The sequence below is a fragment of the Jaculus jaculus genome, chromosome 8 (assembly GCF_020740685.1).
Source record: "Jaculus jaculus isolate mJacJac1 chromosome 8, mJacJac1.mat.Y.cur, whole genome shotgun sequence".
Classification (NCBI taxonomy): domain Eukaryota; kingdom Metazoa; phylum Chordata; class Mammalia; order Rodentia; family Dipodidae; genus Jaculus; species Jaculus jaculus.
The window spans coordinates 35,519,446-35,545,772 of NC_059109.1; the positions used below are offsets into that span (position 1 = coordinate 35,519,446).

The window sequence follows — 26,327 nt, forward strand, 5'->3', positions numbered from 1 at the left end:
ATAAGTATGATGCAAGCAGTAGGGTCATGAAATGACTTCTGGAAAAATAGAGGGAGGGAGGGAGGGAGGAAAGGAAGGAAGGAAAGAGGAAGAAGGGGCGGAGAGGCAACTGCAGAGACCTAGAAGAGGCTGGGATCCAGCTAGAACCACTGTGCTGACCAGAGATTGTAGAAGAAATAAAACATGTGGTTTCAGATAGTGTTCCTGGGGTAGAGATGCCTAAAGTGTTCCAGGTACAGTGGTATGCATACAATAGCAAAAATTCACATTTAACTTGGGGTCAAGACTACAAGTCATTGCCCCTAAATTTATTTTCTGATATGAACTAAAAGCAGAGTACCACAGAGCTAATGGGCCATGTGATTACCCCAAACAAGATTCTGTTTTGTACAGTAATAAATCCCATCATCTGTACTTAGAAGTAATCTGAACTTCTCCAACCTTTGTCCAGCCCAGGAGAACCTTTCTTATGAAGCTGAGAAACTCATTCTTTTTATCCCACCTTACCTCAACTTCCAATTATCCTGGAATTCTTTTTGTTTGTTTGTTTTGGGGTAGTATGCCATTCTAGCTTAGACTGACCTGAAATTCACTATGTAGTCTCAGGGTGGCTTCAAATTCATTACAATCCTCCTACCTGTGCCTCTCAAATGCTGGAACTAAAGGCATGTGCCACCATGCTCAGGTATCCTGGAATTCCTTATTCAATTTTATTCTCTAGAGCCTAACTGAATCTGTTAAATGAAGAATGAATGCAATTACCTTTCTTGTCTACCTTTAAAGTTCTGTGGTTCTGCATTGTTAGTAATTTAATCAGTAACTACTGGTAAGGTCTTTCTACATGTCAGAAACTATGAACAGAAAGATGACAACCTTTGGAAAACCTCAGAGTCTCATGATGTAGTAAGACACACAAATAAAGAATTTTTCATGGAGAGAGAAATAAGAAAGGAGGTTCTGATAAAGATGTGATAGGAAAGTGTTGGCAGAACAACATGCCAGCCTTCCCTGACATTATTTTCTAATATCTGTCTTGAAAGCACTGTAAGAAGTATTAGAACTTGGCTTCAACATCACATTGCATGGGCTTGAATGTACCTATGGCCATGTAGTAGCTATATGACCTGGAGGGCGGCCACAATATCTAGACATTTTCATTCACTCATCTGGAAATCGATAAAACAATTCCAAGAACTCTCCTTTCAAGGCTGAGGGGAAGGATCAAGAGAGGCCATTTATGTTAAGCATGGAACTTATAGTGCAGTAAATATATATGACATTGTTTTTTACCACTGAAATCCTGACCAGACTAGACCATTCAATGTCCCATAAAAAGCCAATAGGAATTTCTTTTACTGTCATTGTCAGAGTTAAAAAATTATGAAGGGCAGAAAATATAAAATTGTGCTGGGGGGGGGAGTTATTTGAGTAAGCAGTTATCTGCAAAAAAAAAAAAAAAAAAAAAAAAAAAAAAGTCTCTACTTTGAAGCAGGTATAACAGAAAAATCTCCCTGGATTCAGTGTCTCAGAGGTATAAAAACTCACTGATTCTATATTTAGGTGCCCATATGTTCCTACTGGCCATAGTTGCCCACAAATACAAACACAGCAGCAATTTTCAGAAAGATTTTCCTTTTAGGAGCATAGATTCCAGAGAGCTTAATCGGTACTAAGCGATTCTGAAATATTGTATCAATTTACAGCAGAAAGGTCACCATGGTGAATAAACATCAGGCTTCTGCTGTGGGTCTAGGATTTAGCTGACTAACTCCACTAATGTTAATGGGGCCATGCTGCCAAATCCCCAACCATCACTTTGGATATTTGCTCCAATCCCTCACTGTGGAGATTGAAATGTGTTTTCCAAATCAAAGCTGATCATGCGATGGGTACAGTGAGCTTCTGTGTGATCAGACAGGGCAGTGTGGCTGATGCCTGGGGACTTGGTAACTCAAAACAACAGCAGTGGGAGGCTTTGTTGAAAGGCATCTTTTCACATTGTCTACCCAATTTAGCATGGCTTCCTTTGCATGATGTGTAGCATTGTCCACTCACTTCCCAAATACTCCTCCTAGTTCTTCTTTCTGTGTACTCCGAGTAAAATAAAATCTCCCAGTTCTCCACAGCCACTCCATGCCTCTCATCTGGAAGTGATGTTTATGTGAATCTGTAACTCTTCTCTTCCTTGAAGACACCCTTCTAAAACTGTCTTTCTGGTGAAGTTTTTCTATCCCAACCTGGCTGAGATTATCACTGTTCTTAAACACGGTAGATTTCCAGCTCTGTGAAATAAGTTAGTGTGTCTCTCACCTCCTTCCCAGGCCCAGGAACACCAGTTCCAGCTCTTTCGACCACAGCTCACACTGTTTTGCCTAGTTTTTCCCCACAGTCTCTGGACTGGCATTCAGAGTTAAACTGCTGCGCTCTGAACAGATACCAGGTTCTTAGACCCCATCCCTGCTAAAGTCCCTGACTAACATCCAGACTTGTCAAACTCAGGAAATCAAAACTAGCACATACCTTCTAGAAATTTATAGCTTCTGCTCATGTGATCAGAAAGCCAACACTGGCCCCCAGCCCTGTTCAAACCAGGTCAGTGGTGCTTCACAAGGGAAGGTGCAGGCACCCAGAGCTGCCCACTACACTGTGATGGGATGGCACAGGCCCTTTCCCTAGAGATTGCAGATAGCACTGATCTCCCATGGGAATGCCTACTGCTCTGAGTGATGAATCCTAGGACTTCCCCGCCCCCCTCTCTCTCAGAGACATAAAAGTAAAAGAGAGATTAGTTAGAAGGAGTTCATTGAGAGCAAGATAAGGATAAGAGAAGGTAATTCAAGGATTACCATAATCAAAATACATCATATGCGCATATGAAATTGTCAATAGATAAATGACAAAAAATAAAAATAACATCAAAAAGTAAACCGAAACTTAGTTCCTGGTATTTTTTCTGTGTCTTATTTTTTCGTTTCCATGTGTCATGTGGTATGTGAGTGGAGGTGTAGATTGTGTGCACGTGGGGTGTGTAGTGTATGCACATATATGTGCCTATGAGGTGCCCCATGCACTTGCTGTGGTAATGAGTTTTCATCTGTGGTGGATGGAGCAGAATGTCAGGTGTCTTTTTATATCACTCTTCCACCTATGAGCCAGACTCTCTTGCTGGTCCTAGAACTTGCTGATTTTGTGTGTGTGTGTGTGTGTGTGTGTGTGTGTGTGTGTGTGTACGGGGTCACGGGAGCTGAGCTCCTATGAATCCTGGAACTCTATGTCCCCTCAGGACTAGGGTTACAGACATGCATGGCCACACCTAGCTGTTTATACGGGTCCTGGGAATTGAACTAGAACAGTCTTCTCAGGCTTCCTCAGGTCCTCAGGCTTGCACAGAAAAAACGCTCTTAACCACTTAGCCATCTCTCCAGTCCTCTATTAGCTGTTAATGAAAGATTTATGCTACTTCATTGCCCAACCTTACACACACACATAGCAGATGTAGTATCTTCCTCCTTAGAACTCACATGGCTTTGAGCCTTGAATATCATAAATCACATTCTGCTGTGTGAGACAGTCTGCCACCCCTCAGGCGGACCCTAGACCCTGAGGGTCTAGGAGGATAGCATGCCACCTGCTTCTGTATCTCCTGCCACACTTGTCCAAGCTCTTTCACTATGTTGGTGTTCAGAGTACTTCTGAATGAACCAAATGACTTTCTATTGCTGGATAGTTTCAGAGACTTTGACCCTTCAAGAGAAGAGTTAGAAGTGAGGGAATTTAGGACATATTCATAGATGACAGGTCCTTTATTAAATTAAACACATTATGAGGATGCTAGTCATTAGAGTCAAGCAGAAGAACTGGTCTTTTCTCTGCACTCCATTTACCATAGAGCCAAAAACTTGGAACACTTTCTGGGTCGGCAATGGATCCAGTCAACAGCAGAAACTTAATGTGTTGATATTTAGTGTTGTATCAGTGTCTTCTCAGGACCTTTGTCCTTAAAGGCCCAAAGTTGAAAGAGCCACTATGAACATTGAAGCCACAACTACTCATTTGTCCTTGGCCCAACCAGGTCTGCTTAGCTAATACCCAAACTACCTGGAGCATATCAGTCTGCTAATGTGATGTGCCTCACCTGACCGACTCAGCACACTGGCTCTTATTTCTTATTTCCACCCAATGTACTGAGATCTGGGATAACCAGGATAGTCGGTGTTCAGGTTCTGCTTTTCCACTCACCAAATCTAGTGGATGCTGTGAATGTTACCTAGCTCCAACATAGCTCATAAGAGCTAAGTAGATGACTATTAAATAAATAACTATTTAAACGCTTATAAAATTGACTGTGAGTCATAGACCTTTATCCTTTGGATTCTATCTCTTTTGACTTTATGACACGGCTTTCCAATGCTCCTGTGCTAGCTATCTCTCTTCAGTCTCCACCCTGGGCTCCTATTCCCACCTCTGTCCACTGTAGGCTGGTACCCAGGTGATCATGGAAATCACATCTTTGGTCACTGCTCCCCTTCTCAAGGCTCCTGAGAAGTTCCACCTATAGCTTCTGATCATTTATCTCAGATACATTTTAAACAAGGCTAACTCTGTTCTGAGAAGTGCATATTTCCCTTTTCTTCCTCACATAGTATCATCTCCAAATACCTGATTCTTGTGATCTTATGCTAAAGTTTCTGATTCACTTGTCCTCATCCCTAGGAATAGTTAGACTATAAGCCTTGAGGCCTAGCCTACACCAGACATCCTAGTACAGGTAGGCTGGAGTTGGGCAAAGGCATAATGTTTTAGTACTATTTCCCACTATGGTTAACATAATTTCTGGGTTGTTTTTTTTTTTTTTTTTGTCTGAGAATTTGCTTCTGTCATAGACTTTCTGAAGAGCTAATATTTAGATGATATTATCTTTGTATCCAGGGTCCCAGGACCTGCAGTATGAGCTCAGTTGCTGTTTTGTTGTTGCTGTTGTTGTTGTTTGTTTTGTTTTGCTTTTTTGTCTCCAGTAAGGGATTTACACAACTTGTGTAAAAATCCAATTTATGCCGGGCGTGGTGGCGCACGCCTTTAATCCCAGCACTCGGGAGGCAGAGGTAGGAGGATCGCCGTGAGTTCAAGACCACCCTGAGACTACAGAGTCAATTCCAGGTCAGCCTGGACCAGAGTGAGACCCTACCTCAAAAAACCAAACGAAAAAAAAATCCAATTTATGCCCATTGTTTTGATGTTTCATTCAGTCACCTATCCTACCTCTTTAATTCTCAAAAGTGTCACCTTTTGTACAACAAATTATATAGATTTCCTAGCCATACTGGTACCTAAAGATGCAAAGATAAGTATTCATAAGTAGAAGACCTAACACCTAGTATGTCAGCATGTGGCTGTATTTAGAGATGAAGCCTTTAACCACGTGACTAATTTCAAATGAGGTGATTGTAGCCAGGCATGGTAGCTCATGCCTATAGTCCAGCACTTAGGAGGCAAAGACAGAAGATTGATACAAGCAAGTTCAAGTCCAGCCTGGGTTATAGAATGAAATCTTGTTTCAACTCTCCTTCCCAGTAAAAGCTAAACTATAAATAAAACCTTAATATAACCTGACACCATCATCATAAGAGTAAATTTTGTAAATACATACTTACATCATGAACAGACAACTACAAAGAAAAGAGCATGTGAGGACGTGGTGAGATGGCAGCCATCTGCAAGCCAAAGGGTGAGGCCTCAGAGAGCACCATCCTGCCAACATCTCGATCCTGGGCTTCAGCTTCCAGAACCATGTGAAAATGATCCCTGTTGTTTAAGCCACTGTTGCATGTTGTTAGGACAGCACTAGCAAACTAGTGTACTGAACAAATAAAAGCCAAGGGAACCCAGGTATTATTTCCTAAGTATTCCAGTCCTTTAAGATGAATGCCATTTTAATTTTCCAAGAAACTCACTGCTCTCTCTAGTGATTTTCTAATTACCCTGCACTTAATTTCAAATCCAGTCATTTCTCTCAACCCAGAGACCATAAATTAAAACTCTTGTCTAGTGCCAGGCATGGTGGTACACACCTTTAATCCCAGCACTCAGGAGGCAGAGGCAGGAGGATCATTGTGAGTTCAAGGCCAGACAACAAAATGAGTTTCAGAACAGCCTGGGCTAGAGTGAAATCTTACCTCGGCAAAATCAAAAAACAAAATATATATATATATATGTATATTAAGGATTTTCAAATACTCTCTTTCAGTTTTTCTTTCCTCAGGCTAAGTAGCTCAGTCCCTCTAAGAAATTCTCCAAACTTTTAAACCTTGTTTATGTATTACCATCGACCACTCCATTAATGTACATACATACATACACACACGCACACACACACACACACACACAGAGAGAGAAGAGAGGAAGAGAGAGAGAGATTTACAAAGTCACAGGCGCTACTATTGCACCAGGAGGTCCCACAACATGCACTATGTGCAGACCAAACTAGCTTGCAGTTTACCAGAAAGCTCTTAAAATTACAAGAATGTATCAGTGTTACTCTCTTGCAAAATACAGATTAAGGTCACATCAATCAGATAGCTATGTGTTTCATCCCATCATCTGCGTGTTTTCCTCATTAGATAGAAAACAAGACATCTTGAGGGATGACTCTATACACTAAGAGGTATGCGTCATTCTCCATGACTGATAAGTGACTTAATAATTGTACCATTTGTGGGTGTTTAGAAACATCAAACAGCTGAAATATGATAAATATGCTATGGGATGCATTTCTACCAGGAGACACTACTCTTCTGTAATCCTTCATGAAGGCATAAATACAACAGACCTTGTTTTCCACACAGATTCCTGCTTCTTTCACACCCAAACATATGCTAAGAACTCTCAAGTGACACTCTTCCTCCAGCTCTGGGAGGTGTCTCGTAACATTTTTAGCTTACCAAACACAAGGCAAAGGAGAATCTGTTTCTTTACTCAAGGATAACCATCTTCAACTGCTTATTTATACTGCAGATGGAAACCTATAGATTGAAACAGACACATTTTCATTCTAAAATTAGCATCTGTGCTACCATAGTTAAAAGGTGCAACTTTGTGTTGGAAAACAGCCATCCACCCCCCCACAAAAAAAACCTCAAGAAATTCCATGTTGTTGCCCAATGTTCAAACCAACTGCTATTTATTTACTTTTATTTATTTATGTATTTATTTTGGTTTTTCAAGGTAAGGTCTCACTGTAGCCCAGGCTGACCTGGAATTCACTATGGAATCTCAGGGTGGCCTCGAACCCACAGCGATCCTCCTACCTCTGCCTCCCAAGTGCTGGGATTAAAGGTGTGTGCCACCACACCCAGCTTGCAAGTGCTTATTTATATTAGAAGGTAGCATTAAAGAACTGAAAAAGACACCAGTCTTTCTAACTAATAGGACCTTGCGTAAGAAAAATGAAAAATGGTGGGAGCATGGTATGTCTAGGAAGGTCTTATGAAATATAAGCAAAAAGATGAATATGCAGGGGATGACCTTGTAGCAAAGGATTGTGCTGTGTGATACAGTAGAAACTAAGCATACTATTTATGACAAAATTTAATCAAATAAGAAAATATGCCATTCAGCTTCACTAACCACATCTTAATTGCTCAGTTATACACGTGGCTAGTCATCACCACATTTAACAGTAAGGATAGGAAGAATTGCTTGCCTGGTGTGGTGGTGCACATCTTTAATCCCAGCACTCAGCAGGCAGAGGTAGGAGGATCGCTGTGAGTTTGAAGCCAGCCTGAGACTACATAGTGAATTCCGGGTCAGTCTGGGCTAGAGCAAGGTCCTACATCAAAAAAAAATTAATAATAACAATAATAATGATGATTTTCACTACAAAAATTCAGTTGACAGTGCTGGTGTAGAGGACTTTTTTAAATTTTAGGTTAACTTCCTATTAAAACATTAGACTCTGAAGTGAACAGGGGTAGAATAGCATTCCTGCCAATACGACATTCCACGGCAGGAGAAACACGGTGGAAAGGAGAAAAGACTCTCCTAGGAAGGGCTTGTATGAAACAGCATTGGCATCTATATTACAGGAAATATACAGAGAAGCACAGAAATTTTGAGACAACACTAGAAAGGAATCAACCAACACTAAGTGTGTTCCTATTTACTTCTAACATTCATGAAATGAGCTAGCTTTTGATTATCTGCTGATTGTATTTTTTTGCTCACCTCAAATATTTTTCATCCATTGCTCACTTCCTGAGCCCAATGTCCTGCCACTGCCATATTTTTGAACATTTAAGTAGGTAGAACTCCAAATAAAACAAGAAAAATGCAGACTTCCCATTTTACAAAACAAAAAAGGCAAGAACTTTATTTTCAACAAATCCTCAGTTGTATATCACACAATGTCCGTATCCAAGTCAAAATTAAAAGGAAAGAGAGGGCTTCCATAAAAGCATATTATTGAAATATTACTCGTGGCCAATGCTTGAGCTAGATACACAGTGGATGTTAAAGGTATAGTATGGCACTTAAATAGATAAGAGCAAAGAGAGGAAACAACTTTACAGTCCAAAGCAATCAGTTCTGAACCTTTGGTGTATGTCTCAAATAAACATCCACAACAACATGTTATCCAGTAGTGTTTCATTCCAGGTTTTGTAAGCCAGTAATTGTGTGCATGTGTGTGCTTCAAAAATAACTGATGAAATAATACATTGGGGTTGACATGGGCTGATTAAGGTATCTGGTGTGAGCACACAGGTAAATTCAAACCATGGCAAAATGGCGTGCGGCTCTGCCGCACAACAAAACTAGGTAAGAAAATGAGTAAAATACACCAGTTAGAAATGCTGTGGCTTGAGTAAACACCCTCTACAGTAACAAAAAACATTTTTTAACACTATCCACAGTCCACAAGCTAGAAGGCAGAAATATCCCCAAGCTCATAAACACATGCCCAACAGTGCAACAACCATTTCACAGAAGTGTTATAGTTGCATATTACATTTCCCTCCCACCCACCCATCCCCCACCCCTAATAAACAGCACCAGTGCATTTTAGTTAAAAAATTGGAAATATTGAGACATTCCTAAGGTTTTCATAATGTTTAAGAGCCAGTCAGATGGGGCTCTAATGCAAACCTCTGCCCTGGCCAGTTTCCAAAAGCACCCCATGTAATTCCCTCTAGCTTGCAGATAAACCATGTTAGGTCTAATATAAGGCCAGATTCAGAAAAAAATAAATAAATAAAAGCTGGCATGCTATCCTGGGTTTGAGGAAGAGAGACATGCTGATGGGAAATAGATATAAAGGATTCCCAAGGATGTTTGTCCTCATCCCAGGATGAAGGAGATGTGGAGATAAGTCATAAGATTTGAGCATTTGTCTCACACCATTCACCAGAACACGGAGCTCAACAGTCTTGTCCTATTTTGTAGCTACACAAGTCCTCTGTTGTCAGGGTCAGGAAGGGCCAGAGGAGAAGAAGGCCCAAGGAAGTCCAACCTGTCCATCTCATCACTGCCCGCTTGTTTCTATGGAACCAGTGGTGTGACATGTGATAACAATTTTATTTTTTTTCTTCTCTTCTGTTGATACTAGATCTTCTTTCAACCATCTGTATTCTGCATCTTCATGATGAGAGCCACAGACATGAGAGCACAGATATCACCCTGAAGCAGTCCTCTGCCTTGAGGTGACTTGCCACATAACAGGCTTCTCTAAAACCTGCCTCTTTCTCACACATAGGCAGAGTCGCTGGACTGGGTCCTTCCAAAGTTGGGAACACTGACCCGGGGCAGGTCTTTGTTTCTTATCTCATAGACTGACTTCCTCTTGGCCTGAGCCCCTCTAACTGCCAGTTTGATTTTGCGCCATCCCAGATGGTTAAGTTCTGCCAGGTTGAGCACCACACAGATGCCACTCACAGCAAACATGAACACTAGAAAGACGGTTTTCTCAGTGGGCCGGGACACATAACATTCCACCTCCTTGATGCAAGGGTAGCGGTTGCACTCATACAACCCAGGGACACTGAAACCATAGAGAAAGTACTGGCCCACCAGAAACCCAATCTCCAGGGCATTTCGGAACACCACTTGTATAATGTAGAAGCGAGAGATGCCTTCCTGTCTTCGGAGCTTGGATCTTGCTGCGGTGCGCAGCCCTGATGGGTGTGGTGTCAGCTCCTTAACCTCTAAGCAATCTGGCTCCATCTCCTTGCTGGTGTTTTCTGTATTCTGTAGCACCCCATTGACAATGGCATTTTGCAACTTCTTATCTTCTCGTTTACCCCCACCACTGCCTCCACCCCCAGTGCCTCCAGGACCTCCTATAGACTCCGAGGGATCCCTGTCCAGGGCTAGGAAGACAGTAGAGTATCGACGTTCCCGCTGCTTGGCAGACTGGTGCACAGAGTAGGTGATGAAGCACAAGCTGGGGGTGCACACCATTATGATCTGGAAGACCCAGTATCGGATATGGGAGATGGGGAAGGCGCGGTCATAGCAGGCCTGGTTACAGCCGGGCTGCAGGGTGTTGCACACAAACATGGTCTGCTCATCATCGTACACCGTCTCCCCCACAATGGCCACAATGAGGATCCGGAAGATCACCACCACAGTCAACAGGATCCTGAGCAGAGGAAGAGGCAGGGAGAGAGAGGTTCTCATAGGCTAAGTCACTCACAGGAGCCCTCTCTCCTTTCCTTTGGTGGGGAGCTGTCCACCCCTACATGGTACTGAACTGGGAAGCAATTTCGCTACTCCTTTTTCTGCCTTGCTGTTTTTAAGCTGGGAACACTTCATCCTATAAAAAAAAAAAAATCCCAAGTGCACATCTCCATACGCTGGTCAATCCAGATCCAATTGTCTGAAATATATAGATTGCATCTCTATCCAGAATGTATAGAGAGTCTAAACACGCTTTTACTATGGCAAATGCATGCAGAATCCTGCACTGGCTGTGCTTGGCTCAAGGTTTACCCCCAGGGCATGTGTAGGGCTACACTAGTAATCCTAGTCTCAACATAATTATAGAAATGAATTCTTCATACGATGTCTATGAATACAAATTCCTATACATATGGGCACATAGCTGCAGATATTGACATAGATATAGACCCACAAAAAAATGACAACTGTTTGTGTGGATCCCTGACACCACCAATTTGACCAGGTAAATCAGTTTGGCTTAAACAATATTTGCTGAGAAATGAGGCGTCTGCTATGATGAGCAAGTCCATCTCCCCACTTGCCCTTCTCTGTCCAAATACATTCTGCCTTCCTTGTAGATTCTATTTAAAGAACCGGATGGAGATTGGTGCTGACTCTGGAGAGTGGGGGACCAGGACTGAGCCAGCAACTCATTTTCTGATGAAGAGGGCAGAGCGGAAACCTCCCCCCTACACCCGTGGTGCTTCAGAGGTGTGGGAGAGCTGGAGGAGGGGGCGTCACTGGGCACTGGGTAATCCCTCAACACTGGCAACACAGGCGCATGGGGAGGAGGCAGAGGATGGGCTGGGGGGGGGGGAATCTGAGGGGTCTCTAGGGATGGGAGAAGGTAATCCCGGGAGGGGGGGCTGCCCGACGGCCCGCTGAAGGCTGGCTTGGCGCCCTTACCTCCCGATCATAGTGGAGTGCTGCTGCACCGCGGCTTCCAGCAGCCTCTCCAAGATGGTCCATTCCCCCATCGCTGTGCATCCGGAGGCAGCAGACAAAGACTGGGCAGTAATGGGCACGTTCCTGCTCCTGGCCCCTCCCCGGGGCCGCACCTCCCAACTGGGAGCCAATTGCCCCCCAATTAAAGCAGCAAGCAAAATGTTCAAAAATCCGCCAGAGCCCCCTCCCCCTTTTATTGTACTTAAAAGAAGGGAGTGGAGGCAGAAATCCACGCGTGTGGACCGACCGATAGGGTCGCTGGCGCGGTGCAAGAGAGAGCAGGCACGAACCTCGGGCCGTCCGGGGGAGGGGGGGTCAGCTGTGGATCCCGCCGCAGTTGCCCGGGCGAGGGGCGGGGCGCGGCTGGCGGCGTGCAGGTCCGCGCGCTCCTGCCGCGGGAGGGAGGGATGGAGAGTGGGAGAGAAGGAGCGCGGGCTCTGCGCGCCGCTCTCGGCCGGCTGGGGTCTTTGGGGGTGTCTTGGCGGTGACCCTCCGCACCAGTCGCTTCCCGGGTAGCCCGGGCTCGGGCGCTGCAGCGGGTGCGGCGGGCCGGGGCGCAGCGCAGCGCAGTGCGCAGAGGCAGCGGGCTGCGGGGCTGGGGAATCCGCGGCCGCCGCCTCTAATCCGCGCTTAAGTAGTCTCCGCCTGCGTCACGCCGGGTCTGCGGAGGGGAGCCAGCGCGGCAGGCGGCAGGCGCTGCGCGGGGAGCCCCAGGGGCCGCGGGCGCGCGGGGCGGGGTGGAGGGGTGGGGGACCCGGGCCGGAGTCCTGGGCCGCGCTGGAAAGGAAGGACTGCAGCGTCCCTTGGGGCTTGTGGGGCGCCCAGGTAACCTCACCTGGCCGCCAGTGTCCCGCAGGAGGAGCAGTCTGCCCGGGTGAGTGGGGAGGATGTGAGGAGGGAGCTAGTCTGTACTCTCCGCGGCGTCCCTCACCTTCCCGCTCCTCATCTAGACGGAGAGGCTGGCTGGGGGAGGGAGGCTTTACATCTTCCTCCTGGAGAGGACAGCTAGAAGCTTGTGCCACCGCGGAGGGTCTGAGCCTCCCTAGGGTGGGTGGATGCGATGCTGGGGTATAAGGAAGGTCTAAAGAGAATCGGTGTGCGCGGAAGGCTGAATCAGCTACCTCTGAGCATTAGGGTCTGGGTACGAAGTGTACTGTCAAACTGGTGCCAGCGGGGAGCCAGTGCAGAGGCCCTGCTCAGAGGTGTCGCTTTCTTGAGCACAGCCCTCAGATGCTCCACTTTTATTTGGACTTTACTACTGAGAGAAGGAGGGGTGCCCCCCCCCAGGTCCAGAGAGGTCCAATCGCAATTTAAGTAGATCCAGCGAGTCTCACCCATCCCCACTTTCTTACCCAGCTTTTGCTCCCCCTCCCACATAAAGAACAGATTCTGAATTCAATGTTCAAATTCACATTTTGTCAGTTCCTTCTAGAGCAACTTAATTGGTCGCTGGAAAATCGAAACAACTGCAGGAAAATGCTAATTAGTTCAGGGTCAGTTTCAGGGCACACTCAATTTGGGAATGTTTCGTAGAAATGCACCAAAAGCACAATGGGTAAGGGGTCGTCATCCTTTTAAAAAGAAAACTGTGAAGGGTTACGAACTGGTCTTGGGTGTATCATGCAGCCTTAGTTACTTAGAGGGATCATAGCACCTATTACATAAGCCACATCTGATGTGCTTTCAGATGGGCCCTGGTGACTTTGGGACTGAGAAAGGGGTGAAGGGTGTGGACTGGAAACCAGGGAGCACAGTCCCTTCCTGCATGAATGCTAACAGACACCACCAAAGCTTCAGCACCACGGGAATGGGTCACTGAACCCAGGACACTCCTAGGGTGGACACATTTATTTATTTTAGAAGTAGGGTCTCTCTCTCTCTCTAGCCCAGGCTGACCTGGGGAATTCACCAAGTAGTCTCAGGGTGGCCTCCTACCTCTGCTTCCTAAATGCTGTGGTGAAAGGTGTGTGTCATCACACCTGGCGTTGAAGGGGACATTTTTAGCCCTAAGGAGCAGCTTTTCTGTCGAGGAAGGGGAAAAAAGGAGAGTCCGATAAAAATGAAGAAAGGTGTAGGGTGTGAAGGAGGCATTAGAGTGAGAGCTGGGCTGATTCTGCCCTGTCTGCAAAGAAGTATGAGTACAGGTAAATGAAACTCTTATTCTCAGTTGGTTAACAGATGGAATAGGGATCCCATATCTCAAATCTGGCCTGTTTTTGCAGCCTCTCATCTTGTTGCTGTGGGTCATTATATGTCCTCCTTCTCTGATGGACACTTTTGGAGTAAAGAGTATTTAGACGAAATGAATGAAAAAGTGTCAAAATGATCTGTTTAATGTCTTTAAGTGCCCAAAATAAGCTGCACAACTCAAAATCATATTCTGTCCTTAGGCCTTTCCAAATCCTTACAGGAACCCTAAAGACAATTTGCAGGAAATATACTTTAAATGTTCTTATGCTGCAACTTTCAAGCACTAGGCTGTGACTGAATTATCAGTCAGTTTAATATTTTGAGATCCATTTAATATGGCATTATGGATTCAGTATATGAACACATGTTTACAACATTGGCACATAAACTCACAAAATATATATAAAGAGTTTTAAAAATATTTTTTAACAAAAAATATATAGATAGATAGATTTTTAATATATCTGTTGGACTAAATAGTTTGTGTTGAAGGTTACAAAAACATTGTCACCATCATACTTTGAAAACTATTTTATTTAAAATTTAGTTATCAATTATACTGCAATAAACATTTAAAAACCTAAAACCTAATTCCTGTGTTATAATCTAAGCTTATAGACTGTTGTGGAACAAAAAATTGAAATATTTAGCAATTTTAAACTTGATTATATTAAAATTCAAAGCCCTTTTTATTTTAAAAGGCTAAAAGTCTATCAAGAAAAATGTGCAAGCCAGGTGTGGTGGTGCCCGCTTTTAATCCCAGCACTTGGGAGGTAGAGGTGGAAGAGTCGTGGTGAGTTTGAGGCCAACCTGAGACTACAGAGTGAACTCTAGGTCAGCCTGGGCTCGAGTGTGACCCTACCTCAAAAAAAACAAAAAGAATAAAATAATAATAATAAATAAAAAAGAAAAATGTGCAAGAGGTATAGAAGTAACATCTAAAAAACAAATTCAAATTTTCCTGAAAAAGCTATAGAAATAACATGCAAAAAGAAAATTCAGATCTTGCTCCAAAACTGAGACTACCAAAAGTAGAAAATAACCAACTATTAACTATTTTATTTTTTTAATCATCTGTAAGATGTTTTATGCATGCTGTTTCTTTTCCTCATTTGAGCCCACTCTATTTTTAATTAATAATTTCTCCTAATTAAGCAGCATTAAATCTGAGACGTCCCGTGTATGGCTGGGCATCTCTGAGTTTCCTCGGGGCATTATTTCATCTTATTAGATTCTGACTGTTTCCATTCCCTCTGATTGAAGATGCCCACTTAAGTCAATTGGTAAGTTCTTTCCACTAGCTATTAAAGTTCATTTCACAAATGAAAGCACCCCTTTCAGATGAAAAACAATAGAACTCATAGAATTAAGTTTAGTGTATATTGGACCATCTGCATATGTTTATGAAAAAATAAACAGTCCCCATGTCAAGTGTACCAGATGAAAACCTATGGAAGTGAAGTAATTTCTGAGTTATTAACAAGCTCTTGCTCTGATAGCATTTCCTAGAAATCCATAATTCTCATCCCATTTCTTCATAGATATTAAACCAAGCCCAGAGTTGAGATGGCTTGGTAGGCAAAACCTAACTGGACCTCGGTATTTATTGTAAGAATGGCAGTCACTCTACCTGACCTCTATTTTACTGGACCATATGTTCTTGGAGAGCAGAGGATGTACTTCTTATCTCAGAGGGCTTTTCTCAGTGTCTTTAGTGTACAAAAAGTAAAGGAAAATGCTCTGAAGGAAATGATATTAAGAATCCTTGAGAATAAGACTTGGGTAATTTAAAATAATGAAGAATGTGACATTTGAGGAAAGAAAAGACAGTTGAAGTGTTTTTGATCCTGGGGATATAGTGACCTGCAGGCATCAATAGGAAACTATTCTTTGATTAAAAACTTTGCAGATCCATGTCTTAACAAATAACAACTTCCATTAACCAAGCAGAAAAAAACTGCAAAGCCATGTATCCCAGGCTGGTCTGGAACTCATTAGATAAAGGAGAATGACCTTGGACTTCTGATCCTCCTGATAAGTTGAATACTCCAATTTAAGCATGTGTTACTACCAATGATTTCATTTACTATGTAGGTGTGACTGGCCTGCTCTTATCTCTATATGTGCTTAAAACTTCATTCTTTTCTCAACCACAGATTCCAAGGTAAACTTTTTAACATTGCAACTTCAAATACTTGGTAAGTGAAACCACCTAGAAACATTATGAATGTTGTAAGAATGACCTCTAATTTACTGGACACTGCCCAGAAGTTCTTGAGGGAAGAGATGATGTGCTTTCTATCTCACCTCACAATGTTTTCCAAAGCATCTTCAGCATCATGGAAATCAAGCATTTGTTGATGGAATAACAGAGCGACTCAGACCATCGAGTTCTCTTGACCTGAGAGAACTCCATATTCAGAGTGAAAGTGATCTCAATTCTCCCCTATGGTGATATGTGACATTTAAGACAGAGGAGAAGGGGTCTCCTTTGGCTGTGAGAAAGTCTCTGCACACTGGAGCAGTCAGGTCTCTTCAGTAAAAAGCCTTGCTACTACCAGTCAACACTGTTTGTTGCTCTCTGTTTCATTCTTCTCTCCCTACTGTGGTCCCAACATATGCTAAACTACCCTAGGAAATGCTACTGAGCCTAGAAACTCAGGCTGCAGCATCAGGGAGGCGACCTTGGAAAGCTGATCTCAGCCTTGGGACACATCTCTCCTGGGAAGTATTGGAATCTTCAGTCTTCTGGGATGTGTGTCACAGGAAAGGGATTCCATTCGATTTGAGATTGGTCTCCGTGTTAAAGTCTTCCACATTTCATTCATAAACAGCTAGGATTAGCTGAGCTTCATCTCCCTGATGGCCTATCCCATCTGTTTCCTATCAAAAGCATCGAACTGTCTGCTGAAGGGGCAAACCCAACCTGTCTTCTGAGACTTAAACAACCTAAATGGGAAATGAAACTACCTCCTCCTTGTATCTCATTCCCAAAGTTTAAATCTCAGGTCAAATGTTTAGGGAAGTGTTTATTTTTGCATTTTAGACAAAATTTATAGAATAATACCTCAAAAGGAAATAAAGTTGTACAGCATGCCAATCATAGCTATTTCTAAAATGGTGGATGGCTTATGATCTAGGACTCTCCAGAGCTTGTTGCCTTCAAGACTGAATTCCAAATTATGTTTCAGCCCCAAGACACTGTTCCAAATGATGGACAAATCTACTGTCTTCTGCCTACTAGCCCTTTGAATAGAGTATGTATTCCTTTAAAAACAATCACATGTACAGATTCCCCATTCCTTACCCACCTTGTATATAGAGAATATACCTTTGTGCAGTAATATCTTAGGGATTAATGTAATATAGCATTGTGGCCAAAGCAGATGTGTGAAATCACAGCAAATAAATTAACACTCCATTAAGAATCAAATCAGCCCTGCTGACACATAATCTTTCCTATTTATGTCAAGTCGTGATTCCCATTCACATCAGGATCTTCCCAGGGAGGCTCATTAGACCTGCAGGGAGAGATTTCTTTTAAGTCAGTGCTATTCAGAAGTTATTCAGCTACAATGCAGAAGAGCCTGGCTGGGGTCTGGGCACAAGTCTCTTTGTTGCTGTCCAGCCAGAGTCTCAGCCAAGCAGGATATAACCGGGCTTCCTACTGAGTGCGTTTCCAGTCTGTATAAAGGAGAGGAGGAAATTACAGGGGGAATATGTGTGGGCAGGACCTGCCCTTGGCAAATTGTTAAACTCAGAGAATATAGTTCAGTTGTCCTTCGTGTATTTCCTTTGCATTTGCGTGTGCAGCTGAAAGTTAGAGCTGAAAATTCAATTCTCCCTGGTGCTTCATATCAATAGCCAAGATTATAATACAGAGTAGCTATGGGTTGGGAGGAGGGCAGTGGCACAGTAGTTAAGGGTGCTTGCTTGCAAAACCTGTGCCAGCCTGGGCTCAATTACCTAGTCACCCATGTATAGCCAATGAGCATTTGTTTGCAGTGGCAAAAGACCCTGGCATATGTGTACGTATGTGTACATGCGCGCGTGTGTGTGTGCGCGCGCACACACACACACACATACACACACATACACACAAAATTTCAAAAAAAATAACAAAATCATTAAGATCTGGAACTTTTTTCCTATGTGTGTTATGCCTGCATATCTATATGTGTATTTGAATGTGTGTGTGCAAGTGTGCGTGCATGCATGTGGAAGCCAGAGAAAAACATCAGGTGTCTTCCTCAATCATCCTTCCACGTAATTTTTTTAAGACACAGTCTCTCACTTAGAACTGGACTTGCAAGTTCAGCTAGTCTAGCTAGACAATAAGGTCTCTGTGATTTTCCTGTCTCTGCCTCCCCAGCACTGGGATTAGAGGGGTGTGGCACCATGCCCAGCTTTTACTTGGGTGCTGGGGCTCTGATATCAGTCTCATGCTCACATGGCACGCACTTCACACGCTGGGCTATCTCCTGTGCTCCCAACACTGATGCTCAAACCTCAGGTGAATTCTGCCATCGTTTAGCATCTTCACTTCCTGTCAGGTTTTGTCAAGATTTCAAAGATGCCATGATGCACAGTCCAGAGACTATTTTGTGTTTGGGCATTTCTTGTCTCCCTGCCTGCCTTCTGCTCACTCTTGGGCACCAACACAGAAGTCGAATGCAGACAGCCTCTTGCTTCTGCAGCTGGTAAGACTGCAAAGGGGCTGCCGTTTCTGTGTCGCTCACTACATGCACGAGTCATGATTTGCCAATAGCATGGATCCCATCATGCCCCCTTGATCTAGCTCACTGCACTCTAACCTCTGGAGCTCACACCAAATTTATCTTTATACCTTATACTCACCTCTTCATCCTGATGATAGACTATTCTTGGACTAGTCTCCCATACTAGATCTTGCCTTGACTCCGCATCCTATTGACCTTTGAGCACCCCTACCATCGTATTTTCCTCACTCCTGCCCCTTACTCCATCACCTCAAAGGAAAGCAATCCGATAAAGGAGCTCACATCAGGGTGTTAATAACTGATAACCACTTAATGCATTATCCCAAGGGAATTATCCTTATTTAAGTTGCAAAGGCTTCATCCAAAGAAATTAAAATTTTGAGGTAGTTTTCTAAATGCTGTGCTTATAAAGTAAATTGCTATTTGGAAGCAAGGGATCTTCTAAGCTTTCCTGAATGATACCTCAAATGTGCTTGCTTATTTTATTGATCTATAAGGGAGTGCAACTGATGAAAACATAGAAATTACCCAAATGCAATGATTCTTAAATTTTACTCCATCTTAAGATCACTGGAAAATTTTGAAAGCTCCCAGTGCCTAAACTATAGCCCCACACCAATTAAAACAGCCTCATGGAAGTAAAACCTATGCATTTTTATTTTTTAAGAGAAATTTAAAACTCTCCAGTCAAATTTGAGCACTAGTGCAATAATGTACACTATTAACTAGGGAACCACAAGAGCTCTGTATTGCTGTAGTAAAGCAGCCTTTGTCCTCATGATAGGAATGGTGCTTCTGGACACAAAGCCAGAATTTCATTCTGAAAATGTGTTCATGTGGTTCTGTAAGTGCTTAATATAATCCACACAGGCTAAGTGGTTAGCTGCTAAACTGCAAACACCCATCTCATTTCATCTCAGTCCACTCCTGGCCATCTGGTCCTCTATATTTCCATTACAGGGCCATGTGTGTATTAATGAAATGATTGCATCCGATTACATCTTTTATTCAAAAAACAAGAACAGTCCATATAGTTTTTTTTTCAGTATCACTGTTTCCATCAGGATGTGAGTAATTGAGTTACTCTGTTTTGTGCACAGGTGGAATTGTCTTCCATTAAGGTAAGAATATAAATCAAATATGTTATTGCTGAGAATAAAGTTTTAATTTTCATGCTTGTATTTCTAGGATAGATATTTCTATCAAAAGCATGGAATTTCTTATTGCAGACACTTGCTACTCAGCTACTTTAAAGTGACCATTGCATGGTTTATATTAATGACAACATGATCACAGTTATATAGAGGAGGGGTCACCTAACAACTAATTACTCTTTCCTCTAATTTTTCTAATCTTTGTTTCTACATCAGGTTAATGATGACAGAGCCACATACCTGAATTATATTACTACATCACTGTTTGGTGGGATAGTGAAGTTTATAGGGAAGGTAGGGAAGGACACTTACTTCTTAAACAAATATTTACCACAGCCAATTTTGTTATTGTTTGTGCAACCAATATAATTTTTCTTTCTCTGGGAAATAAGAAAAGAAGAAAATGAGGAAAGAAAAGAAAAGAAAAAAGAGGGTGGATAAGGGAGAGAAAAGAAAGGAGGGCCTTTTCCATATTGTGATTAAAAAAATGAACAAAAATGATAGATTAATGAATGAATAAATACCATGGTACTCACTCCACTCATATCCTTTCCTGCCCATCTACTTTCCTGGAACATATTTTTGAAATCAATAGATGTCAGAGAATGTGTATTGTGTGTCCTTATACATTGCTACAACCACATTCTCCCAACCCTTTAAGACTTGATAGCTCTACATATGCATTCTTGGCCTTCTTGTTCATTCATTTGTTCAATGAAGATTTACACATTGCCTTCTGTATGTCAGGAGGATATAATAGCAGTACACAAAGTAGCATGGTTCTGGACTTCCTAGAACTTAAAATTTGGTAAGAATGGGGCTGGGGAAATGGCTTAGCAGTTAGGGCATTTGTCTGCAAAGCCTAAGGATCCTGGTTTGATTCCCCAGAGCCCATATAAGCCAGATGCATAAAGGGGTGCATATGTCTGGAGTTTGTTTGCAGTGGCTGGAGGCCCTGGTGCACCCATTCTCTCTTTTTCTCTGCCTCTTTGTTTCTCTCTTAAATAAAGAAATAAAATATTTTTTAATGTTGGTTAAGAATATACTAATTAATCAAATATTTCCAAATATTAGAGAATAAATGTTAAAATTATGCTACCTATTAAGGGAGAACTCCAAGATATGTAGCTCAGGGTATTTAATGGATCAGAGAGAGGCTGGCCTATTATATGGGGGAGGGTATGAAGATAAAAGATATTCTGTAACTGTGATCTAAAGGAAGTTTAAAGCAAGTGGAAGTTGTGGAAGAAGAGCATTCCCAGCTGGAGAAAGAACCAAAGTGGCCTTGGTGGACAAGGTACCAGCACATTCAAGGAACTTCATGGTCTCTGTACCTTAGCAAAGCAAGGAGAGGTTCAAGACAAGGCTGGGGAAACAGGCTTGACTGGTTCAAGTGGAGCTAGGGATTCTAGAGTAAAGACACTGGCATTTTCCCTGAGTCATGAGCAGCATTTGAAGGCATTTTGGAGAAGAGTGACATGATTAGGCTTTTTTGTTTGTAAAGTGCAATGTGGTAATCTATTTACATTCAAGTGAGATTTGATTGAGGGCTGGCAAATATGATACTGATGCTATTTATCCTAACTAGTTAGACCCAAATAACACTTCTAGATCAATCATCTGCTGCCAGGTAAGTGAAAATATCCCAAACATGTAATGGTCTTTAGTTCTATGCAAAACAGATAAACCTCAATTATGATATAAATCTGTGATTGGTTAAATCTTAAGTGTTAATTACTCATTGCTATTCCTCATTTAAGCATGTTCTTCTCTAGCTACAGGAAGCAAACTGTGCTTAGTAGTCCCCTGACAATGACAGTTTCAAAGCAATGGTAAGAATAACAGTCAGGGGTTCTCCATAGGAACAGATCAACAGAATGAATATGTGTTATAAATGGTGTTCATTACATTAGTTTACAGGATGCAGGCTGGGAAGTCCTACAATAGCTGACTGCAAGTAGAGAGTCTGAGAACACAGGAGCTGTTCAGTCATGAGGCTGGATGCTTCAGCAGTCCCAATCTGGTACTGAAGGTCATGGCAGGACTGCGCAGGGGGGGGTGTCATGTACTTGGGGAGCTAGTGGTCTTATACTCACAGTAGAAGTAGGTTACAGTGTCCACAAAGGATGGCATCAGCTGGGTAAATAGATACACATACCAGGGGGGTAGCAGGGCAGCTAAACAAAAGGCCCTGTGTTCTACGGGAGCCCAGGTGCTTCTTTGTATATAGTCCTCCACCAAAAGGACCACCCACTTTGGCCTTCTTCCCTCCATCAGTTCTACCCGGAAGTACCCTTACAGACCCATGCCAGGAGGCATGTCTCTTTCTTGATTCCTAATCTGATCATGTTGATTACACAGCTTGACTATCACAATAGTCCTCCCAACAAGGGAGGTCATGTTCTCTGTCTGTGTTCTCTGTCTTTTCCTTCTTCTCCATCTCTCAAGTAAAGGCCCAACTTTTCTTCCATTCTATAGTTCAGCAAAGACCAGAGTGAAGTCTAGGTATAGTATGGAGTTCTTCCCAGGAAGAAGTGTTGAGGTATTCATATTCAGAAATGTCTCTAGACTGTGTGACCAAAAAAAAAAAAAAAGCATTACTTAAAGATGGTGTAACTTGCAAATAATGCCAAGGGGTTCAACTATCAATAAGACTAAAGACACAAACACTGCTATTGATAAACAAAAATGACAATTGTCTCTTTAAAAAAATAGAAAGCCAGGCATAATGACATACACCTTTAATCTCAGCACCCAGGAGGCTGAGGTAGGAGAATCTCCATGAGTTCAGGACCAACCTGGGGCTATAGAGTGAGTTCCAGGTCAGCCTAGGCTAGAGTGAGACCCTACCTAGAAAAAAATAAATAAATAAATTTGCTCTAAATGAGGTTCTATAACGTAAATTATTTCTTAACCTCTTATTTTAAGATTGTCTTCAGGGCTGGAGAGATGGCTTAGTGGTTAAGCGCTTGCCTGTGAAGCCTAAGGACCCCGGTTCGAGGCTTGGTTCCCCAGGTCCCACGTTAGCCAGATGCACAAGGGGGCGCATGCGTCTGGAGTTCGTTTGCAGAGGCTGGAAGCCCTGGCGCGTCCATTCTCTCCCTCCCTCTCTCTCTCTCTCTCTCTCAAATAAATAAAATTAAACAACAACAACAAAAAATTTATAAAAAAAAAAAAAAAAAGATTGTCTTCAGAGCCCCTTGCTAGGAGGTAAGAAAACCCTCACTACCTGAAAATCACACCTAGATTTGTTTTTTTTTTTCTTTTTCCTTTTTGTTTGTTTGTTTGTTTTATGAGGTAGGGTCTCACTTTAGCACAGACTTCTCACTATGTAGTCTCAAGTGTACCTTGAACTCACAGCAATCTTCCTCTGCCACACCCAGCTACACTCCTAGATTTTTAATACAAGTTGTAGAAACAGCTTGACTACCTAATATATTTTTCATTAAGAGACTCTGAAAATCCATATTTTAATGAGCCTAAGTTTAAATTTAAAAGAAAAAATGGGGCTGGAGAGATGGCTTAGTGATTAAGCGCTTGCCTGTAAAGCCTAAGGACCCCGGTTCGAGGCTCGGTTCCCCAGGTCCCACGTTAGCCAGATGCACAAGGGGGCGCACGCGTCTGGAGTTCGTTTGCAGAGGCTGGAAGCCCTGGCGCGCCCATTCTCTCTCTCTTCCTCTATCTGTCTTTCTCTCTGTATCTGTTGCTCTCAAATAAATAAATAAAAATCTAAAAAAAAATGACTTGCACGTGCATCACGTAGTTGGCAGCTGTGAGCTGGAATACAACTTTCCTCTGCTTCTCTGACTTGCAAGGTGAAAAGATTCCTTACATTGTCCACTAACGTCCAATGATCTCTGGCTATCTAAAAAATTAAGCTCCTCTTCAAAAAGTGTGTTTGGCCAGGTGTGGTGGCACATGCCTTTAATCCCATCACTTGGGAGGCAGAGGTGGGAAGATCAGCATGAATTCAAGGCCACCCTGAGACTACATAGTTAATTCCAGGTCAGCCTGGACTAGAGCGAGACCCTACCTCAAAAAAAAAAAAAAAAAATTGAGGCAAACCCCAGACCGGCCTTTTGTTTATGAGAGAGAATGAGAGTGGGAGCAAGAGTGTGTGTGAGAGAGGGTGCAAGAGAAAATTGGTGCCGGGAGTGGTGGCGCACGCCTTTAATCCCAGCACTAGGAGACAGAGGTAGGAGGATCGCTATGAGTTTGAGGCCACCCTGAGACTCCATAGTGAATTCCAGGTCAGCCTGGGGCTAGAGTGAAACCCTACCTCGAAAAAAAAAAAAAAAAAAAAAGAGAGAGAGAGAGAATTGGTGCACCAGGGCCTCCAGCCATTGTAATCAAACTACAGATGCAAGTGCTGCCTAGTGCATATTTGCAGCCTTACACACTTGTGTCACCTTGTCTCTGCCTTAGCAGGAAAATGCCTTAACCACTAAGCCATCTTTTCAGTCCTTTTTGAAAGTCCCTATAGTTTTTATAATCCCAGTTCAAACATCCTCACAGTCCAAGGTCTTTGAACTGAACTGTAATACCTCCCCCCAAAAAAGTCCCATAATGGCACAGAATAAATATTCACTCTGAAAAAGATGGTATTGGGCATAACAAGGAAATATTCAAACAATGCAAGATTTAAAACAAACAGGGAAAACATCAAATTTTGTAGCTCCAAGTCCAACAACTCTAGCCAGTGAAAAGTCCTAAAGTCTGATAATTCTAGCCAGTGATGAATCTCTGGAGTTCCAATTCTACCCCTCCAATTAGGCTACTTCGAGTCCCAGAAAACTTCATCTGGTGCCAGCAGCTCTCCTTGGCAGCCATCCCATAGTCCTGGCATCTCCATTTGGTCTCTACTGCAACCTACGGTTCATCCTCATGGATCTATCAGGCCTCCACACAGGTAATTTAACAAGCCTGCTTCACACTGACCATGGCCATTTCTGTATTTGTTATGCTATATAGTATCAGGTGGATTACCAATTTGTTGATCCAGGGAGGAATAAAGGAGACTTTGAAGCACAGGACACTCCTTCAGCATTCAGGCCTCTTAATTCAAAAGAGTTTGCAATTTTCCTATTGTCCCAATGCAGATCAGTTGGCCCATTATCAATGGCTATAATCTCTCAAACAATTGTAGTTGAAAGGCCAGCAGTATCAGCCCACAGATTTCAATTTTTTTTCCTGTGATGTATCTCTCTGTTCACATGTCTGTTTCTATGCAATGCAACCCTGCACAAGTTCTCAGGACATGAGCATAGCAGCAAGCCTATCTATCACGCAAACTTTTTCTAGCCCAGCCCAGGCAAAGTTCTCCCTCCCCCTTATAAACTAAACCTTGCAGTCCATAGTTCTTACTGTATTCATGTCTTTAAACTCTGACCAGGATAGTCCACCAACCTGTACTTAGAGCACTGCAATGTGTCTGTTAGGCCAAGGTTTCAAATCCTTCCACATTCCTCCCTGAAATCAGTTCTAAATGACCAAAACCACACCATCATATTTCTAAGAGAAATGACCCCCACTTCTCAGTACCAGCTTCAGATTGCTGGCAGAAGACAAGAGCAGCTTGTGGGAGGAAAGACTTTACTTTGGTCTACAGACATGAGACGGAAACTCCATGATAGCAACGGAAGATGATGCACTGAATAGCTCCTGGCCAACCTCAAGTGTACAACAGTAGTAGCAAGACAGTGTTTGTAACATTGGCAAGGAGAATCTGGCTATGACATCCATAGGCCTGCCCCCAACAATTACTGATTCTAGGACACTGTAATTACCAAATTGCCACCAACTGATAACCTAGCATTCAGGACATATAAGTTTAGGGTGGACACCTGAATCAAACCACCACAACCTGTTTATCCCTTTTCCCTAAACCACTCACTGGCCATTTTTCTTATTCCTTCTGTCAGAACGTAATTTGCCCTTAAAAAAAAAAACAGCTTCCCTAATTACTTTCTAAACTCATTTTAATACTTGGCAGAATGGTATTTCTATAATGTTTTCTGACCAAGCTATCTGCAGTTCTTCATCAGTCCTTGTGGTCTTATGTGTAAGTTGAACTCTCCAAGCGCATAGAGGAGTTCCTCAAAATCTAACCCATGCCTGCCTTTGCAGCCTGATGACCTGCCCCACTGCATACACTGCCTCCTCTACATCCATACACAGCTTTGTGCAGCTTAAAACCCCAAAGTACTATTCCTTCCCACATTTCCATGGTTTTACATGTGCTGTTTCATATGCTGAGAATGCCCATACTCACCTTTTCTTCTGTCCACCATTGTCTTCAAGCCTCCTTCCCCACTGTTGCAGTCAGTTCCTTGTTGCTGAGAGGAACATCCAATCAGACTCAGTTTATGGGAGGAAGGGACTTATTTCAGGTTTACAATGTAGGAGAAGTTCCATCAATGGCAGAAGAAGCTGGCTCCCCTTCATAGATCCAAGCAGAAAAAAAACCATCAAATAGCCAGCAAACACCAAAAGCAGCCAGCATGAACCACCAGAGCTCAAGCTGCCCAGAACACACCTGGTAGTACTGGACTCAGATCTGCCCCCCAGTGAAACTCTCCTTCCAGCAGGA

At 42.8% G+C, this 26,327-nt stretch overlaps 1 protein-coding gene and 1 long non-coding RNA gene across 3 annotated transcripts; one reads left to right on the top strand and one right to left on the bottom strand.

The window, feature by feature from the left end:
- Window positions 1–9,539: 9,539 nt before the first annotated feature.
- Window positions 9,540–12,851, bottom strand: Gjd2 (gap junction protein delta 2). Of its 2 annotated transcripts, XM_045157213.1 has the most exons (3): window positions 12,491–12,851; window positions 11,617–11,689; window positions 9,540–10,630 (listed from the first exon to the last, which is right to left on the bottom strand). In XM_045157213.1, exons 2-3 carry the CDS (start codon window positions 11,685–11,687, stop codon window positions 9,736–9,738), a joined length of 966 nt encoding a protein of 321 aa, XP_045013148.1. In that variant the 5' UTR covers window positions 11,688–11,689; window positions 12,491–12,851; the 3' UTR covers window positions 9,540–9,735. The 2 variants fall into 2 exon arrangements, with proteins under 2 accessions (XP_045013148.1, XP_004668260.1); XM_004668203.2 differs by lacking the exon at window positions 12,491–12,851 and having other exon boundaries at window positions 11,617–12,192.
- LOC123462915 lies at window positions 12,415–16,410 on the top strand. Its single transcript, XR_006638556.1, has 2 exons — window positions 12,415–12,529; window positions 16,002–16,410. It is a non-coding gene; the product is annotated as an uncharacterized LOC123462915 (long non-coding RNA).
- The last annotated feature ends 9,917 nt before the right edge of the window (window positions 16,411–26,327 follow it).

Bases quoted from the DNA above. Each gene is read 5' to 3' on its own strand.
- Gjd2 (XM_045157213.1), bottom strand. From the start codon at position 11,687: ATGGGGGAATGGACCATCTTGGAGAGGCTGCTGGAAGCCGCGGTGCAG. The intron at 10,631-11,616 runs GTAAGGGCGCCA...TCCTCTGCTCAG, and splicing joins CACTCCACTATGATCGGGAG to GATCCTGTTGACTGTGGTGG.